This window comes from Lagopus muta, chromosome 4 (assembly GCF_023343835.1).
Source record: "Lagopus muta isolate bLagMut1 chromosome 4, bLagMut1 primary, whole genome shotgun sequence".
Taxonomy (NCBI): domain Eukaryota; kingdom Metazoa; phylum Chordata; class Aves; order Galliformes; family Phasianidae; genus Lagopus; species Lagopus muta.
In genome coordinates, this window is record NC_064436.1 from 52,080,942 (window position 1) to 52,097,326 (window position 16,385).

The 16,385-nt window shown below is 46.6% G+C and overlaps 1 protein-coding gene and 1 long non-coding RNA gene across 8 annotated transcripts in view; one reads left to right on the forward strand and one right to left on the reverse strand.

The window, feature by feature from the left end:
- The window catches only part of PCDH7 (protocadherin 7), a 253,133-nt gene extending 239,809 nt beyond the window's left edge, over positions 1 to 13,324 (reverse strand). For 6 of the 7 annotated variants that reach the window (XR_007376770.1, XM_048943281.1, XM_048943280.1 and 3 more), the window contains exon 1: positions 8,034 to 13,324. Coding sequence is in view for 6 of the 7 variants with exons in the window: in XM_048943281.1 (XP_048799238.1) it covers positions 8,034 to 11,246 (3,213 nt within the window). In the remaining variant the exon portion in view is untranslated. Of the gene's footprint in view, positions 1 to 1,880; positions 4,635 to 8,033 lie in introns of those variants that run through there. The other variant, XM_048943284.1, reaches the window with a different exon arrangement.
- Positions 13,325 to 14,011: 687 nt separating this feature from the next.
- On the forward strand, positions 14,012 to 15,347 carry LOC125692595 (uncharacterized). The gene is made up of 3 exons (XR_007376773.1): positions 14,012 to 14,087; positions 14,287 to 15,042; positions 15,117 to 15,347. It is a non-coding gene; the product is annotated as an uncharacterized LOC125692595 (long non-coding RNA).
- Positions 15,348 to 16,385: the final 1,038 nt, after the last annotated feature.

A 16,385-nucleotide genomic window follows, 5' to 3' on the forward strand; every position in this document is an offset into this window, starting at 1 on the left:
AAAGGAAGTAGGGGCCACTTCTCCTATTTCACACTGCTCTAAGGCTGCACAGTCCTTCACAGCTATACATAGAGAGACAGAATAAATTATGGTGGTCCCTCCCTGCTCTTTTGAGTGCTACCACACAGAAAACATTTGGCACACTGCACAAAAGACACATTCCCCTAGCATCCTAGCCACAACCTCAAGTCAAGAAACTACTTTATGGAGAGCTTACAGAGGCTTCTCCATAATTATTCTACTAACACATGAATTTTTAACCTGTCAAATAACAAATGTATTGCTACTCACAATCTCACAATCAAACCATAAAGGAATTGGATCAACTAAGACAGCAAGATAAAATTCTCTCACAATTTTTAAAGACTGGAATCAGCACTTCTGCATACTTCTTCTGTGAAAGATTTTCAACATGTCATCTAGTAGTAACCTTCTGTACTTGGCCCCCTAAAAATGTGATGTTGTATTTCGAATTCTAAATCAAGTGATTTGATAAGTATCATTTTTCCTAAAACTTCAGGAATGCAACTTACAAAAATATATTTCCTTCATTCAGTGACTATTTAGTTACTAGGCTGTATACTTCTCTTAAAGCATCTAATATTCTTTGTGCCATTTGTGAGTAAATTTTAGTTTTACTGTAGTATTTAGAATACTTCAGTATACTTTTGGAGTTATGCTGCAGCACTTTATATGTTAATAATTCCAAAACTGCTATGTTGTGTTGCCAAAATGAGAGGACTGTTGTATAGGTAAACAATATGTTGTATAGTACACTATATATATATTATATATATATATATATCCCTTCATATACCAGTCAGTTACAAACATAATGAGCATACTGGTTTTGTTCAAACTTCTACAACTCAGAACATTTTCTCTTCAATTTTGCACAAAAAAATTGTAAAAGTAGAGTGGATTCTCCAGGTTGTTAATATATTTTACTTATTAAACCTACCCCTATTTTTGAAAACAATCAAAATTTGCTTTTAACTGTGATTGTGCAGCTTGAACGAGCAAGAGACAAGTGAGCAAAGAATTCATGTGAAGCAGAGTTTATAGGACACGCACACACCACTTAGTAACTTATCCAATTGGTGCTTAACTGTAACTGTATTTTGAGATTTTGTCATCTGTTCATGACCTGCAATTTTCTCTCTATTTTCTTTAATGCCAGTGCTAAATATTTAAACTGTCCTTTGTCATTTCTATTGCTGCAAATCACATTTTTGATGCCCCAACTAACCTTAGTTACTTAGTATCTCCAGTATTAACACATTTTGTAATCCACAATAGCAAAGTAAGTGACCTCAGAAAGCCTCTGTTGCTCCGAGCACGTGGAAGATAGTAAGTCAGCTGTGGCATACTGTGTACATATTCTCTTGCTTCTCTTCTGAGATTTGTTTAAACAGAAGAAAACACTCAGACAGATTTTACATATAACTTTCTCTCTTATTCTGTTTTATTCAGACCTTATATTTGCAAATTATTTTTACTTACATTTAACTAATCTTTAAAAATTTCAAACTGTGTAGTAGTATAAATAAGGCAAAATGTGAAAGAATACAGGGTACAGGCAATTATTTGTTTTTACTATTTACTTGACATTTTGTAGGATAGAAAGCTAAGGCAAACTAGAACTGAATTCTGTGAAACCAACTGAAAGACAATAACTAAGATTATTTTTAATAACACTATTTAAATGTTCTTCTTACAGTGCTACTGGGCTTTGCAGAAGGCATTGTTTTAAAACAATTTGAACTGCACAATCCCTGTTATCAAATACTTGTCATTAAATTGCAGAGTCAATAAAGTTGACACATACCTATCTCAGTGTCAGAGTTTTCTTTTATAAACTTGATTAAAAAAAAAAAAAAAAAAGAAATAATGCAAATTTATATACAAGAATAATAAGAAAAGGTTTTCTTCTGATTCTGGATAGTAACTGATGGTCTCTATTTTTTGTTGTTGTTGTTTTAATTACTGATGAAAATAAATATATAGTACAAGCTAGCAAAGTCCAAAATCGGATAAAGTAAAGAAAACAAATCTCCTTTTCTAGGAAAGGGAAAATACAGAAATAGCATCTCCCGAGCACACAGGATATAAACACCTAAAACTACCATTAAAAAATGGACTAGAGTAGAAAATAAATTGCATTGATTATATTACACACAGTCTAAGACTGAAAAGAAATGAAATTATTTCATAGCTTTAAAAATTTATAAATAATTTTTGGAAGCAGAGTTGTTAAACCGACCAGAAAACCAACCTGCTAAGAACTGTACTGAATTGCTCGCATGCCTGTATCAGTATTTCTGTAGTCAAAACCAATATATCTATAGTTAAAAAAAATAAAATAAAATCATTTGTTCTGTATAGAACAGGTGTTCTTAAGATTGTGTTTTCTGTTAAGGTAAGTAATTAAACACTAACACTGAAATGTTCTGCAAATATTCCACAAAGACTTCCACAAAGAGCTTGCAGCGATTGTGAAAAATTTAGTTAATTAACTCAAAAGCATAATGCCAACTATTTTTGAAATGTGTTAATTCCCTACTATAACTTAAAGACAAAACCCATTAGGCAAGTTTTACACTTCAAAGTAGCCCAACATTTAACTATGTAAAAATTCCAAATCTTTGACAAAAAGACCCTTAAAGGAAAATGTGCCTGAAGCTTCAGGGCAGGTATTTTGGTGAAACACAGCCAGTTTGTCAAACCAGCAAATACCCCAAATAATCAGAAACAAGGCAAACAGTGTATATAGAAAAATAAAGATACACACGTAAACTGCTACAGTACAAAGACTGATAAAGTGCAGGTCCAACCTTGGGTCCATGGGTTTAACCTAGGTTCATATCTGCATGTATGATGCCAGAGAACTGTGGGAGTTGGTAAATCAGATTCTATCTTTTTAAAAACATTTCTTTCTTCCCCCTGTCTATAATAGTGCAGTTCGTTACTTATTCAAAGCATGAATCCTCCTTTACACAGATCCTGTCCCTTTTGGCTCTGTACATCTCCTGGGAGTGCAGTATGATTCAGTGGTAACTTAGTCATTTGCACACTCTACAAGATTATTTTACTAAAGAGGGAAAAAAAAATAAAGACTGTACTTATCAGCAGAACACTTTGTGTTAAATACAGATAATGAAAGCATCAACAATCTATCTATTTTATGTTTAATTAGCCCCTCTTTCATCATAATTTGTTACTGAAGGTCAAATGTGGATCACTTTAAAAAACTCATTGTAAAATATTTAATATAATGCAAACTGAGAATAGAAAACTGAAATACATTTCTGGACACCTTGGTCTGAACAGTTTTGAAGTTGAATATCTTTAAAAAGATATTTTTAAAAAGCTACCAATGCAAGTGTTTATAATGCAAGTATTTAAGAACAAGTTCTTATTTTTTTCTGCACATTACCCAGTGTTTCTATTACATTGTAGAATGTTTATTAAGGTGAAAGTTATTGAAAAACTTTACTACTGAAAGGCGCTATGTGATTTTAAATGGCAGTCTTTGATCTAAGTTTACGCATGTATGTGTCTGTCTGTACATTAAAAAACATGCTTTCCTGCACTGTTAAGCAGATTGATCCCTTAATATATCAATTTTGGTTCCCATTATGGCTCTTGTTACATGTGCATGCTTATAAGGAAACTAACCAATTTATATGAATAGATACAATTCAACTGCCTAATAATCAAGTAGCCAAAATGCACCTGCAGTGCAACAGACTGGATAACATTTGGAAGATCATGAAACAGATTATTTAATTACTTTACAAAAAAAGTTCTTCAAAAATTTATTTTTATATATTTTACCTTCTCAGAAATTAAATTTTGGTGAAATGTTTTTAAATTTACCTCAAGTTCCATTTCTTCCCTAGTCATGGAACATCCCAAGTTGCTTTTGTAACATCAAGACACGTATTCAGCCTTGATTAGTGTGTCAGCACACTCTGATGTCCTAAATGTTTCTCTTCACTCAATAGTACATTTCAAACGAGGAAAGGCATAGGAGCAATTCACAAAGAACTGATCAGAAAAGAATATACTCCAAGAAAAGTAATAATGCTGCTCAGAAATCCCTGTACTGGTTCTTCTAGCTGAAGATGGTGACCTGCAGCTCTTAGGTAAAAATGCGTAAATAAAGTAAAAAGCACAGTCTTTCATGTAATCAAAAAACATTCTTTGTTGAGTGGAAAAAATAAGAGAGAAGTTAAAAGAAAATGATGAACATAAAAAATAAATACACATATAAACAGGCTTTTCTTCAAAAAGGCTTATTCTTCAAAGAGAGGTCATTAACATGCTAATCTCATAGTCACTATGAGAAATTTCAGTGAAATAAATCCACTCACCTGCTATTAGTTTGATGGCAATGAAAGTGCAGAAAACAGTATGTACTAAAAACATATACGTGTAACTAATTTGAGGAAATACACAATTGTTTACAATAGTAAAGTAAGATTTAGAATTATATTTAAGGACGCAATTCTCCAAATCACTGAGTGATTGCTGCAATGCACTGGGCTTTCTTTGCTGTCTTTGTTAGAAGTTGACAGTACCCTGGGCGATGACTGGCAATGTTCAGCACCAGGAGGGTTCAAATTTTACATCTACAATCCAGAAAAACATTTCCTTAGATGCATCCTGATACAGCAGAATACTTCTGTACAAGTTTAACTTTGAGCAAATGATTAAGATTGATGAAACGTTAAGGGATTTAAACATTAGCTTGCCAGATGTGTAAGAGCTTTACAGAATAGGACAGAACAGCAAAGTGGGAGGCTAAAAGAAAATTTCAGAGAATACTACTATGCAGAAAAGGACAAGGGTAAGTTTAAAAAAAAAAAATTGCATTTGGACACCTTCTAGAAAACATCTAGAACATCTTCCAGAAAAGGAAGTGTATCAAATGCAAAATTTAGCTTTAATCTTCATATAAAATACTTAAAGGAGGGGAGTTACAAATTGTTTTTAGCTTTCTCCCATTTATTTCTACTATAACGCATTTTATCAAACAAGATGTATTTGGGAACACATGTGTAACACACTACCTTAAAAAGGAAGTGTCAAATGATAAGAAGGAAAACAGCTTATATTCACTGGGGAACACCAATCAGTCACCTAAGTAGAGATTTACTTTCCTGACAGTGATACTGTGAATATGTGGAAGTATCAATTACCTGTTCTAACTACATTAATGGAAATTGAGCATTGCTCTCATCTCTAATAACTTAGAACAAATACATCCAGCTATGTCCATTTATTTATTTTAGAGCTTCACACATCCTTTAAAATCTCCTTAGAACAAAGGAAACTGTCAATAATTAAATAAAGGCAACCAGAGGCATTTCACCTAATCTCCCTATCATGGTCACATTACTATGCCATTGGCTCTATTTCATATGGACAGCTGAACTATGAAACACTCCAATATACACCACATCATACACATTTATCTGCAATTGCCTCACATCACTCTCATGCCAAACAAGTACTTCACCTGGTTTGAGTGTTAAAAATGCTAGTGTACTTTTTCCTGATAAACAGATAAAATACTCCATTATCTGTGTTTGAGAAGCGAAAGATCTACATCTTATTAATGCAAATATCTCTTCATGAGAGCAAAAGCAAGAACAAAACTACATAAACATCACTCAGTATCAAGCTGGTAAGTACTCATAAGAAACCATTAGCAGAAGTTTTATGCCCGAGATTCTCTGCTTTAAATTCTTATTTGGAAACTTTCCTTAACTAAGAAGCACACTTTACAAGCATACAAGTACTTTCCACGTATTTAAAAATTCAAAGACAAGGCATTAGACCATCTGCTATAAACTATTCAGGTACACTCACTTTCACAAGCTACACGTTTAGCACAGGAAACCTCACAAACACTGGGAAACTAGCTACGTAAAAAGCCAAGTAAATAACAGAGCAACTAACAGTTGCTGCAGTTTGCAGTTTGACTGCTGCAAGTGGAAGTGTAATAAAGCCATTTTCTTCCACAAAGAAGAAAGATTATGTATCAAAAATATATGCTTGCAGAACATTAAGTAAACCAAAGAGTATTTTTGTAACATAACTTCAGATAAGGTTATTAATCAAGCAAAATAGTAAGCTGCAATCCTTTACCACTGGCAAATTTAGCATGCAAGTCATTCTTTTACACTGAAAATAAATTACACTTCTGACAGTTTTTAATTCGTGTTTAGATGAATTGCAGCAGCAAGACAGAAGTAGCATCTGATTAGCATTTGTTTCACTTCTACTTCGCTGGTCCAGTACTCACTAAAAAGGCACAATCTGCTTTGTGCTTAATAAGTCTTACTAGATGGAAGCTCTGGAACTTTTTCAGTAATTTGTATTTTACAAAGACTGTATTTTAAAACTGAAATTATAAGATTACCTCCAGAGGTAATGAAATATATCACCCAGAAACTACCACATCAAATGTTCTATAAAACATCTGTGTGACATACGCAGAAATACTGGCAAAAATACTTCAGCCACAAACTATTGTTGATCTGGAAGACGGTGTGACTTCATTTCCTTTTACACTATAAATCTTTTTTTTTTTTTTTTTTTTTTTTTTTTTGTCCTGCACAGAATACAAGTACTGGTTACACAGTGTAAAACTTCAATTGTAGTAGTCTAACAGACATTTCAAAGTATAAAAAATGTCATACTGTGCCATATTTGCATGTTAATAAGGTGGAAATAAAGCATTTTTGTCAAACTAATCAGTGTGTTCCTGTTTCAGGCTTGGCTCTCTATTCACATGAATCAGCATTCATTTATCTCTAGATTCTTGTGTAACACACGCTGGAGCTGAGAGGACACACTTCGAGTATTATCTTACACGGAAGGATGCAAAGGGAATCACCCAGCGTTTAAAACACCTCATTTCACAATCCGTAAAAGTATGCCCAAAAAGAAAATCATTTCTGTTCAGGCTACATATGTGCCTTATAAAATTAACAAACCTTTCATTTAGGATCTCCTTTCCCCGCTATGCTAGCCCTCTACTGCTGTGTAAAGCAGTTCCTGCCATTAGCAGTTTTACTCTGCTGGGGCCTCACTGCACCGACCTGCACGGCACAGCCGAGATCAGAGCCGGGCAGTGAGAGCGCTGCTGAAGTAAGGCTCAGTGCGCTCACATTGCTCTCGGGGAAAGCAGCCGCTCTGCTAGCAGAGCCGTGCAGAAGCTGGACTGGAAAATTACGGCCCCTCGCTTTGAGTTAATGACTTTCATGTGATGTGCATTAAGGGAAGAAAAAACGGGGGAAGAAAAAAAGAGGAACGGAAGCATGCTAAGGTCCGATTCTAAGCTCACTAACCTTTATGTGTATTCAGAGCAACTGCTGAACATCAGTAAAATCTCAGTGATGTATATCAGACCATTTATAGGCTTTCTAGATTGTGAAAGCGCCGCGATCCTAATGAACGAGCTGATAATTACAGCCATTAGCGTTTCAGCGCGGCGGTTGCACACCCACTCTCACTGACCCTCTTAAATGCGAAACTTTCAGTCCCCAGCCGGAGCTCACCGCATGCCTGGGACTCAGACCCTCCCCATCCCCGAGTGAGACTGCTGGGCTCCGCCGGACAACCCAGGCGGTGCTCCTGCCCACCTCCCCAACAACGGGACCTAACGGGCTGCGGGAGCCGACAAAGGGTCATCCCGGGCTGCGCGCAGCTCGCCGCCTGGGTTAACGGCCCGCCCCCAGTCCGGCTGCGCTGTAAGGAAGGGGGGCTCCGCGCCCGGCACCTCCCAGGGGCGGTACAACAGAGTCGGTGTGGGCTCTGCAAAGTGGGATTTACAACGGAAATAGTAAAAACAGCCATCCCTGACCGTCCTTCCTGCCTGGTGTGTGTCCAGGTATGCTCCTGGCACCAGACTGAAGGGGTGATGCATCTGACGGTGACAGACACCGCCACCCCTAATGCAATGTGTGTGCATGACCGTGTGCTCGCATGTGTGCGTGCCCGACGCGGGGCGCTGCCCTTACCTGCTTGCTGTACTTGCTGCTGGCCTGGCAGCTGTACTCGGAGCAGTGGTCCGAGCCAATGGAAATGTTGTCACCAGCGCCCACGAAGGTGTTGGCAGGGGGCAGGTCCTGCACGGCCTGGTGCTTTTTGCCAGCAGTGGGGGACTGCGGATGCAGCTGCACGGTGGGCAGTGGTGAGCTCGACTTGTAATGCCGGGCTAGGTCAGGACTGCCCGGGCCACCATTGACTGAGCGGTAGCGGCCCATGCCAGGGCTGTCTGAGAGCTTCTCGTTCACGCTGTCATAGCGCTGCCCATTGGGCTTGGAGGCCTCGACAGTGACGATGCTGCTGTAGAGAGGCTGCTTGCCCTTTTTGCCTTTCTTGTCCTTCTTGGGCTTCTTGGCCTTGTCGTGCTGCTGTGGGGTGAAGAAGTCCTCATGGTCCTTCTTGCCAGCCTCGTAGCCATGCTTGCCTTTGGAGCGGCAGTAGCGGGCCATCACCACCACCAGGATGAGGAGGATGACAGTCATGATGCCAGCCACCACACCGATGACAATGCTGAGGCGCTGTTTGCTCAGCTCGTAGCTGGGATCACCGGCAATGTCCTGGGCCAGAGGTGTGTGGAGGCTGCGTGCCACCTGGCCCTCCACTATGGTGGCATTGGACAAGCTCTCATTGACGAAGACATGGAGCAGGGCAGTTGTTGACTGGGGTGGCTGGCCACTGTCATTCACTTGCACAACAAGGCGGTGCAGGCCATAGTGCTTAGGGGCCAGCTTGCCCACCAGTGATACCACGCCACTGGCTGGATCAATCTCAAAGAGCTTGAAGGGGTTTCCTCCAACAATGCTGTAGTTGAGGTCAGCATTGAGGCCAGTGTCAGCATCAGTTGCAACCACCGTGGCCACTACAGTGCGCATGTTGCTGGAGGGCGGCAACACAGTGTAGGAGCTGTTGCTGGGGAAAGTAACAGTGGGCGCATTGTCATTCTCATCCATTACGAAGAGGGACACAGTAGCAGTGGCCGAACGTGACGGCTCACCCCCATCCACAGCCTTTACTTTGAAGGTGTAGCTGGTCTGCTGCTCCCGGTCAAATGAGACTGTGGAGTAGATGGTTCCTGTGTCATTTTCAATGGAGAAGATGCCAGTTGCCTGGTCATGATCACTGGGCTGTATGGAGAGGCTGAGCTCAGCATTGCGCCCCTTGTCAAAGTCCATCACAGTTACCATGCCCACGGGACTGTTGGGCTGCAGGTTCTCCTTCACGTAGAAAGTGAACACATCCTGCATGAAGCGCGGCTCATTGTCATTGCGATCTGCCACCCGCACCACCACCATGGTGGAGCCCTGCAGTGATGGCACCCCTTTGTCTCGGGCCGTCACTTGGAACTCATAGGTGTCACGCTGCTCACGGTCCAGCACCACTTGCACAGACACATCCCCAGAGTCGGGGTCAATGCTGAAGATGCCGCTTGGTGACTCTGAGGAGAGGGGTGAGGGCTCCAGGGAATAGGTAAGCTCGGCATTCTTGCCACTGTCCGCATCTGTGGCCACCACTGTGGCCACCCTCTCACCAGGCAGATTGTTCTCTGGGAAAGAAACCTCCAGTACAGCCTGGCCGAACACAGGAGGGTTGTCATTAGTGTCCGCGACCCGCACTAGCAAGGAGTTGTTACTGGACAAGCTGGGGCTGCCTGAGTCCACAGCTACGATCACCACATTGTAGTCACGTACAGCCTCATAGTCCAGAGGGGCTGAGGTGTGGAGGAAGTACTTGCGCTTGTTCTGCGGCTCCCCTTCACCTTCACTGGCTGGCTTGAGCTGGAAGGGCACATCCCCCACCACGGTGCAGGTCACCACACCATTTTCGCCTTGGTCCCGATCTGATACCTGCACCAGGGCAATGGGGGTATCCACCAGCACGTCCTCAGCCACGCTGGCCACTCCATCCCTCAGTGGGATGCGCCCAATCTTCCGGATATCAATGGTGGGCACATTGTCATTCTCATCACGGATGTTCAACACCACCGTGGCCTTGTCTGTCTTAGGGGGCTGCCCACGGTCCCGGGCCATCACGGTGAAGCGCAGCTGGTTAACCTCCTCACGGTCAATGCGGTGCAGGACGCTGAGCCACCCTGAGGTCTCATCCAGCCGCAGCAGCCGCCTGACCGACTCGGTGGCTGCCCCAAAGACGTACTCGATCTGCCCGTTCACCCCTACGTCCAGGTCGGTGGCTCGCAGCTGCAAGATAGGGGTCCCGGGGCTGCTGTTCTCCGCCAGGTCGGCCTCGTAGACGCTCTTCTCGAAGCGGGGGCTGTTGTCGTTCACGTCGGTGATCAGCACGCGCAGGATGGCCTGTGAGGAACGCGCGGGCTCGCCGCCGTCGCGCACGCGCAGGCTCAGTTCGTAGGAGTCCCGCTGCTCACGGTCTAGCGCCCCCTTGACGATCAGCTGCGGCTGCTTCTCCCCGTCCAGGGTGTCGGCCACCTGCAGCTCAAACACGCTGCTGCGGGCCTCCGCCTCCTGCCTCCGCTTGCTGCCGCCGGGGTAGAGGGCGCTCTCCGAGCCGGCCGCCGCAGCACCGCCCCCGCCGCCGCCGCCGCCGCCGCCGCCGCCACCGCCTCCAGCGCCGCCGCCGCCGCCGCGCCGTCCCCCGTCCCCTCCGGGTTCCTGCAGCAGCTCGTAGCGCTCGATGCCGTTGCGGCCGAAATCCCTGTCGGTGGCGGTGGGGAGCAGGTAGAGGGTCCCCACGGGCCGGTTCTCCTCCACGGTGAGCGTGAGGACGGGGGAAGGGAAGGTGGGGGTGTTGTCATTGATGTCCAGGATGATGACCCGGCCCTCGAAGAGGTCCACCCAGCTCTGCGAGGGGCCGATGACCGACACCTCGAAGTCCAAGAAGCACTCGTTCTCGTCGAAGATCATCTGGCACTGCGGCAACTTCTCGCGGTCGATGCGCCGCTCCGTGGTGCTCAGCTCCCCGGTCATGTTATCGATCTTGAGGTAGTCGGAGCCTGATTCCAGGCTGAATGTCACCTCTCCGGAGCCCGTCACGATGCCCAGGTCGGCGGCCACGTTACCGATGCGGATGTCGGCGGGTCCCTCCTCGGCCAGCCGGTACCTCAGCAGCTGCTTGGCCGCTGCCAGGCTGACCCGGAGCGGCGGAGGCAGGAGGAGCAAGAAGCAGCAGCAGCAGCAGTGCACAAAGCCGAGAAGAGTCCGCATTTTCCTCATCTTCTTCTCTCCGACCCCCCCCCCCCCCCCCTCCTCTCGCTCCCCGATAAACTCCCTTGATGAGCCAACAGAGCGGCCGAGCGAGCAATTATAGAATCCTTCTGCTCCCGGAAACTTAGCGCCTCATGGCTGGTGCAATCGGTGGGCAAAACCCCGCTGCTGCCTCCTCCGCTGCTCGCCCTGCCTCCCAGCTGCGATATACTTACAGTTCACGGGACAGTGTATTTTGCTTTTTAAAGATTCATCTCGGCAGATAGGATGGGATTTTCCTCCTCCTCCCCCTTCTCCTCCTCCTCCTGATTTTACTGTAATCACTTTGCAAGGTTTGCAATAAAAGCCGGAGCAGCACCGTGCGATCTGAAGCCCCCCAGGTCGTCTTCTTCGACACCGGAGTTAACTACAATTCACACTCTCTCTTCTCTCTCTCTCTCTCTCTCTCGCCCTCTCAGTCGTTCACGACAAACGCATTAGATTTATTCTCTCCCCTATCTGCACACACAGGAAAAAAATGTGATTTGCTTTATTCAACGGGCTCATGTCCGGGAGAACTCCAGATCCTCTTAGCATGGGCAGCTCTTCAAAAATATTAATAATAATTTAAAAAGATAAGGAAAAAAAAAATGAAAATCCCAATAATGTCGGTAGCTGCACAATGGGTAGCAGAAGCACCCCGTGTATTACAGAGCAGTCCGTGGAATATCCCCTTTGGTTGGCAGAAAAGCACCTAAATCCATCTTCAGAGATCGCCTACAATGTTCAGCTCTTTCTCCGGAGAGGATTTTTTTTTACCAACTCTGCGCAAGGTCATTAGTCACAAAGCAACGAGACAGAAACTGCAGAAGCCGTTTGCCCGGAATTTGCAAGGCTGTAGATCTGAGCACACACACACCACAGTCCCAAGTTTGTTTTCGCATCCGCGGTTTGTGTGTGTGCCTTACCTGCATTTGCACTGCATGTGTTATAGCAATCTGGAGCTGCAGCACTGAGCGCGATTCACAAATGAGATTGCAGTCTCTCTCTCCCTCTCTTTCCTCTCTCTCTCTCTCCTCTTCCTTCCCGTCCCAATGCAGGTAACCAGATCTGAACTCGATCCTTTCAGTTCAAAGGTTAGCGACAAAACTATGTGTCCAAAGGCGATTATTGGTCTCTCGTTAACATACCCGGAGCGGAACGAGATGTAACTGGATCCCCCACGTGAATTAACACGGATTCTGAATTACATCCATATAAGCGGAATGGCAAAGGGGAGGGGAAGAGAGCCGCGACGCGATTAAAAAACCACACGGAGTTCTATTTGCGAATAAAATGCAATCAGTCAGTTGTTTCCTGGGGTCTGCACCGCTACGGCGGGTGAAATCTGCGATTGTGTATTCCCTCCTGTGCCTTTCAGAGCAGTGTGGCTTGGGAGCTTTCACGGCAGAGCAGCTTGTGCTTTAAAATGCTGAATGGCAACTGAGGAGCTTCCCACTCGGAAGGAAAAAAAAAAAAAAAAAAAAAAAAAAAAAAAGCTGTTAAACCGGCAAGTTTGCCCAAAGTGGTGGGAGCTGCTGGAGTCTCTTTCGGCAGCTCTTCCCTGACGCTGCAGCACAGCCGCCTGCTCTACATGCACAGAGAGAGGGAGAGAGAGAGCTAGAGAGGAGGGAGGAGGAGGAGGGAGGAGGAGGACGAGCCAAGCGCTGCGCTCCACAAGCCCAGCCTTACCCTCTGCCTGCCGCGGCTGTGCTGTTCTATGCTGCGCTGCGAGCGGGATAGCTCAGCTCTCAGAGCCAGCTTTGCTGCTGCTGCCGCCGGCTCCAACCCGGCATCTGGAGCGATTCTATCCTACTCCCTCCCTCCCCACCTCCGCTGTAGACTGTGAACCGAGCAACGATTTTTTAAGCAAATGTTTACTCGCCTTTCTCTTAGGCAGAGCTGCTGCACGTTGGGGGCTCTGCGTTTTGCGGAATCGTGCTGGTAAGGAAACTCGTTTAGCACAGATTCCCACCTCCCCCTTTCGCGTCCGTGCTGCTGTGACATAGCTGCAGTCCCTGGAACTGCTCATAACCCCGGGGAGGAGGGAGCTGCCCCTGACCTCAGACTTTCGTCCTGTTTCCCATTGCTATTGAAGCCTTTCGGGTTTTGTGCTCGTGTACTTCCGATTGCCATGATCCGAATGTGTTCTTTCAGCGTGTTTGTGGGTTTCCAAGCATTAAAAAAAAAAAAAAAGAAAAAAAAAAAGTCAGGAATGGGGTTGAGAGGGTCAGGAGAACGAGCACATGTATAAGTCATCACAGATTTATTTTCAAACAGAGAATTTCTGCTTCGATGATTGCTAAAATGTAGCGTCACCTACCAGGGTGAGAGGGAAATAAACTTTAACGTGGAACCTCTCCACTCAACTTTGTTCATTCCTGCGTCTCCTGTTCGCTTCTCCTTTTGACTTTGTGCTATTTAATTGTCGATGGCATCTACGTGCCCCTGCCCCCGCGCCTCTGGTGAATCCAGCGGCTGTACTGTCCTCTCGGAACTCGGGGGGCAGAGGGGAGCAAGGGCGATGCGAGGCCTCCAGTGGGAAGCAGCCCAGTGTGTGAGCAGCGAGGACACGACTCCAGCTGCCCCCCCCCTCCCCCGCGTGCTCATGTGGGAAAACAAGTTACTGCGGGTTCTGTATGTGAGGACTTCTGGCATTACACGGTAATTCTGAATAAAAGGAAAGGAAAAAAAAAAAAAAAACAAAAAAAACACATGAGGGCGAGTATAGCGAATTGTCTTTCATTCACCGCGATGACATTTGAGAGAAAGTGGCCGGATATTGAGGTGGTTCAAAGCTCTGCTCGCAGTGTGCCTTTGTCATTCGGGGCGGTGAGTGAACGTGGGAGGGAGGGAAGGTTGCCACCTCTTTCCCCGGGGTGCCCCGAGGGGCAGAACCACGCTGTGTGGAGCGGGGGCGGGAGGAACCGCTCCGGAGGTCTGCGGGGTTTCTTCCCGGCCCGGCCACTCTCGCCAGGACGCACAAACCCACCCCCACAAATGCCAGAGATTCTCGGCTTTATATCTGCAGCATCAGCGAGAAAGCGCGGCTCGGCGCAGGCTCAGTGCTCATAGCCGCAGTCCCGGCCGGAGGAGGGGGACTCGGCAGCTCAGCATCTTCGCAGCGGGTTAAGTAGGATTAATACCAAATCCCTATTATATTTACCAAGCAACTTGAATTTATCAAAATTCCCCCTCGCTGTTCTGGAGCTCCGAGAGGAGGAAGTGTAAGATGCCGACATAGCAGCACGCAGGGAATGCCAGCGCACTGCATCACACTGCTCCCCGCACCAGCCACACTATCGCAACCCGAAGATCCCACTATTCCCATCCCTTTGTGCTTTATAATGCGATCGGGACACTGAATGGCTTCACCAGAGGAAGGGCGGGGTGGGAGAGCTAGTAATCTCCCCGCCATAAACTTTAATCGGATTCGGGGCTGTTGCACTGCGCGGACTCCTCTTGGCCGCGGCTTCTTCCCCGTTGTCCCCCATATCTACTACCGCGGTTTGCTTGGCGAGTGCGTTTTCCAAACGAATGAGTGATCTCTTTCTCTTGCCATGTGTAGTGTCCCCCTCCCCATCCCCCACTCCCCTCTTGCCCCCCGCCCCGTTCCTGGCCTCCGTACACACACTGCGCCTTTCACACTCGGGCTGCCCCGGCCCCCCTCCCCTTCTCTCTCCTTTGCAGTGTCTTCACATGCAATCTCTTTCTGAATGTGCAATGTCTTTTCTGCTCGGGAGTGCTTCGTCCTTCACAGTGGATTGGTTCCTCTTTCGGAGCAGAGGTAACGGCCCCCCCCCCCCCCCCCCCCTTCTCCATCATTCCCCCTTCCTCCCCCTCCTCCTTTTCTTCCCCCAGGGCAGGCAAACGGCGTGGGAAATGGGCCCGACGTGCGCTGCATGGTGGATGGCAGCGCCGCTCTCGCTCCACGTGTCCCGGCTGCCGGGAGGGGGCCGGGGGGGCCTGGGCCCCCCCTCCTCATCCCGCTATTTCGTTTCGTGCTGGGGAGATGGGGGGGAAGGGAAGCCCAGCCACCCCCCGGCGCCGCAGAGCGCCAGTCCCAGCGGCTGCGGGAGGGGGGAGGACTCCCCCACCCCAGTCCCCCGGGCAAAGCTGTTGCGCAGCGCAGCCCCCCCCCCCCCCGCCCACCCGATGCACACAGACGCCCACACGCGCTCAGACGTTTGTCCTCCTGATCTGGTGAGATCAAGTAGGAAGCGGGATCGCCAGCGTAATCGGCTGTAATAAATAAAATAGCCCGAGATACCGGAGATATACAGAGGGGAAATAAGAGCTTGTGTCCTTAAAGGGAACATCTGATAAGGCCACGGAGGTGGCATCGTGCGTGTGGGAAGGAATCCGTCTTGCTGACATTCGCAGCCTGCTGTACGTGGGGGAATCCTAAAGCAGGCTGGGAGCTTCCCCGCTCCTCTGCACCCCCAACGCTGCTTTCGGAAGCTCTGCAGAGGGGCTTTCCTATTGTGGCAGTGATTGGAAAGACGGGCTCACGGCTGAGATATGCAGATGCCATTAGCGTTTGTTCAGCTGTGTTCCGGCCATCCCTGCTTCCTCCGCCCCCAGCCTGGGACGGTTCGGTTCTGCAGGTGGGGAATGTCGGTGCATCCGACCAGAGCTTTACCTCTTTGCTCTGCAGTGGGAGCCAACCTCAAGAGACGGGTTATTTAATCATCTATATAGCTTTGTGCATTAATCAATGCATATTATTATTAGTTTGTGCACACACAAGCACACGCATCAAAGAAGGGGGGAAAAAAACAGGTGAGCTAGGAACTAACATAATTCATAATAATACGAGGAAAAGGTTAAATACAGTAAACATGACAGCAAATTCGAACGCGGGGGAAAAACAACGACAAAAACCCCGCAGAAAGCAGTTTAAACCGTTTGACTGAAGGGAGAAACTAACTCAAGAACTCCACCAAGGGACAAACAGAGGAAATGACACCGCAACAGCGCCAAGCCCGCGTTGACCTTTCATCTCTCTAAAGTGTTCCGCTGCTCTGGTGCAGTTCTGCTGTGATCCCTTCACCTTCCTCCCCTCCCTCCGAGCTCCCGAGTTGGCCGCAGTGTTTGCGCGCGGAGGTCGTAGAATTACAAGGAGGGCTG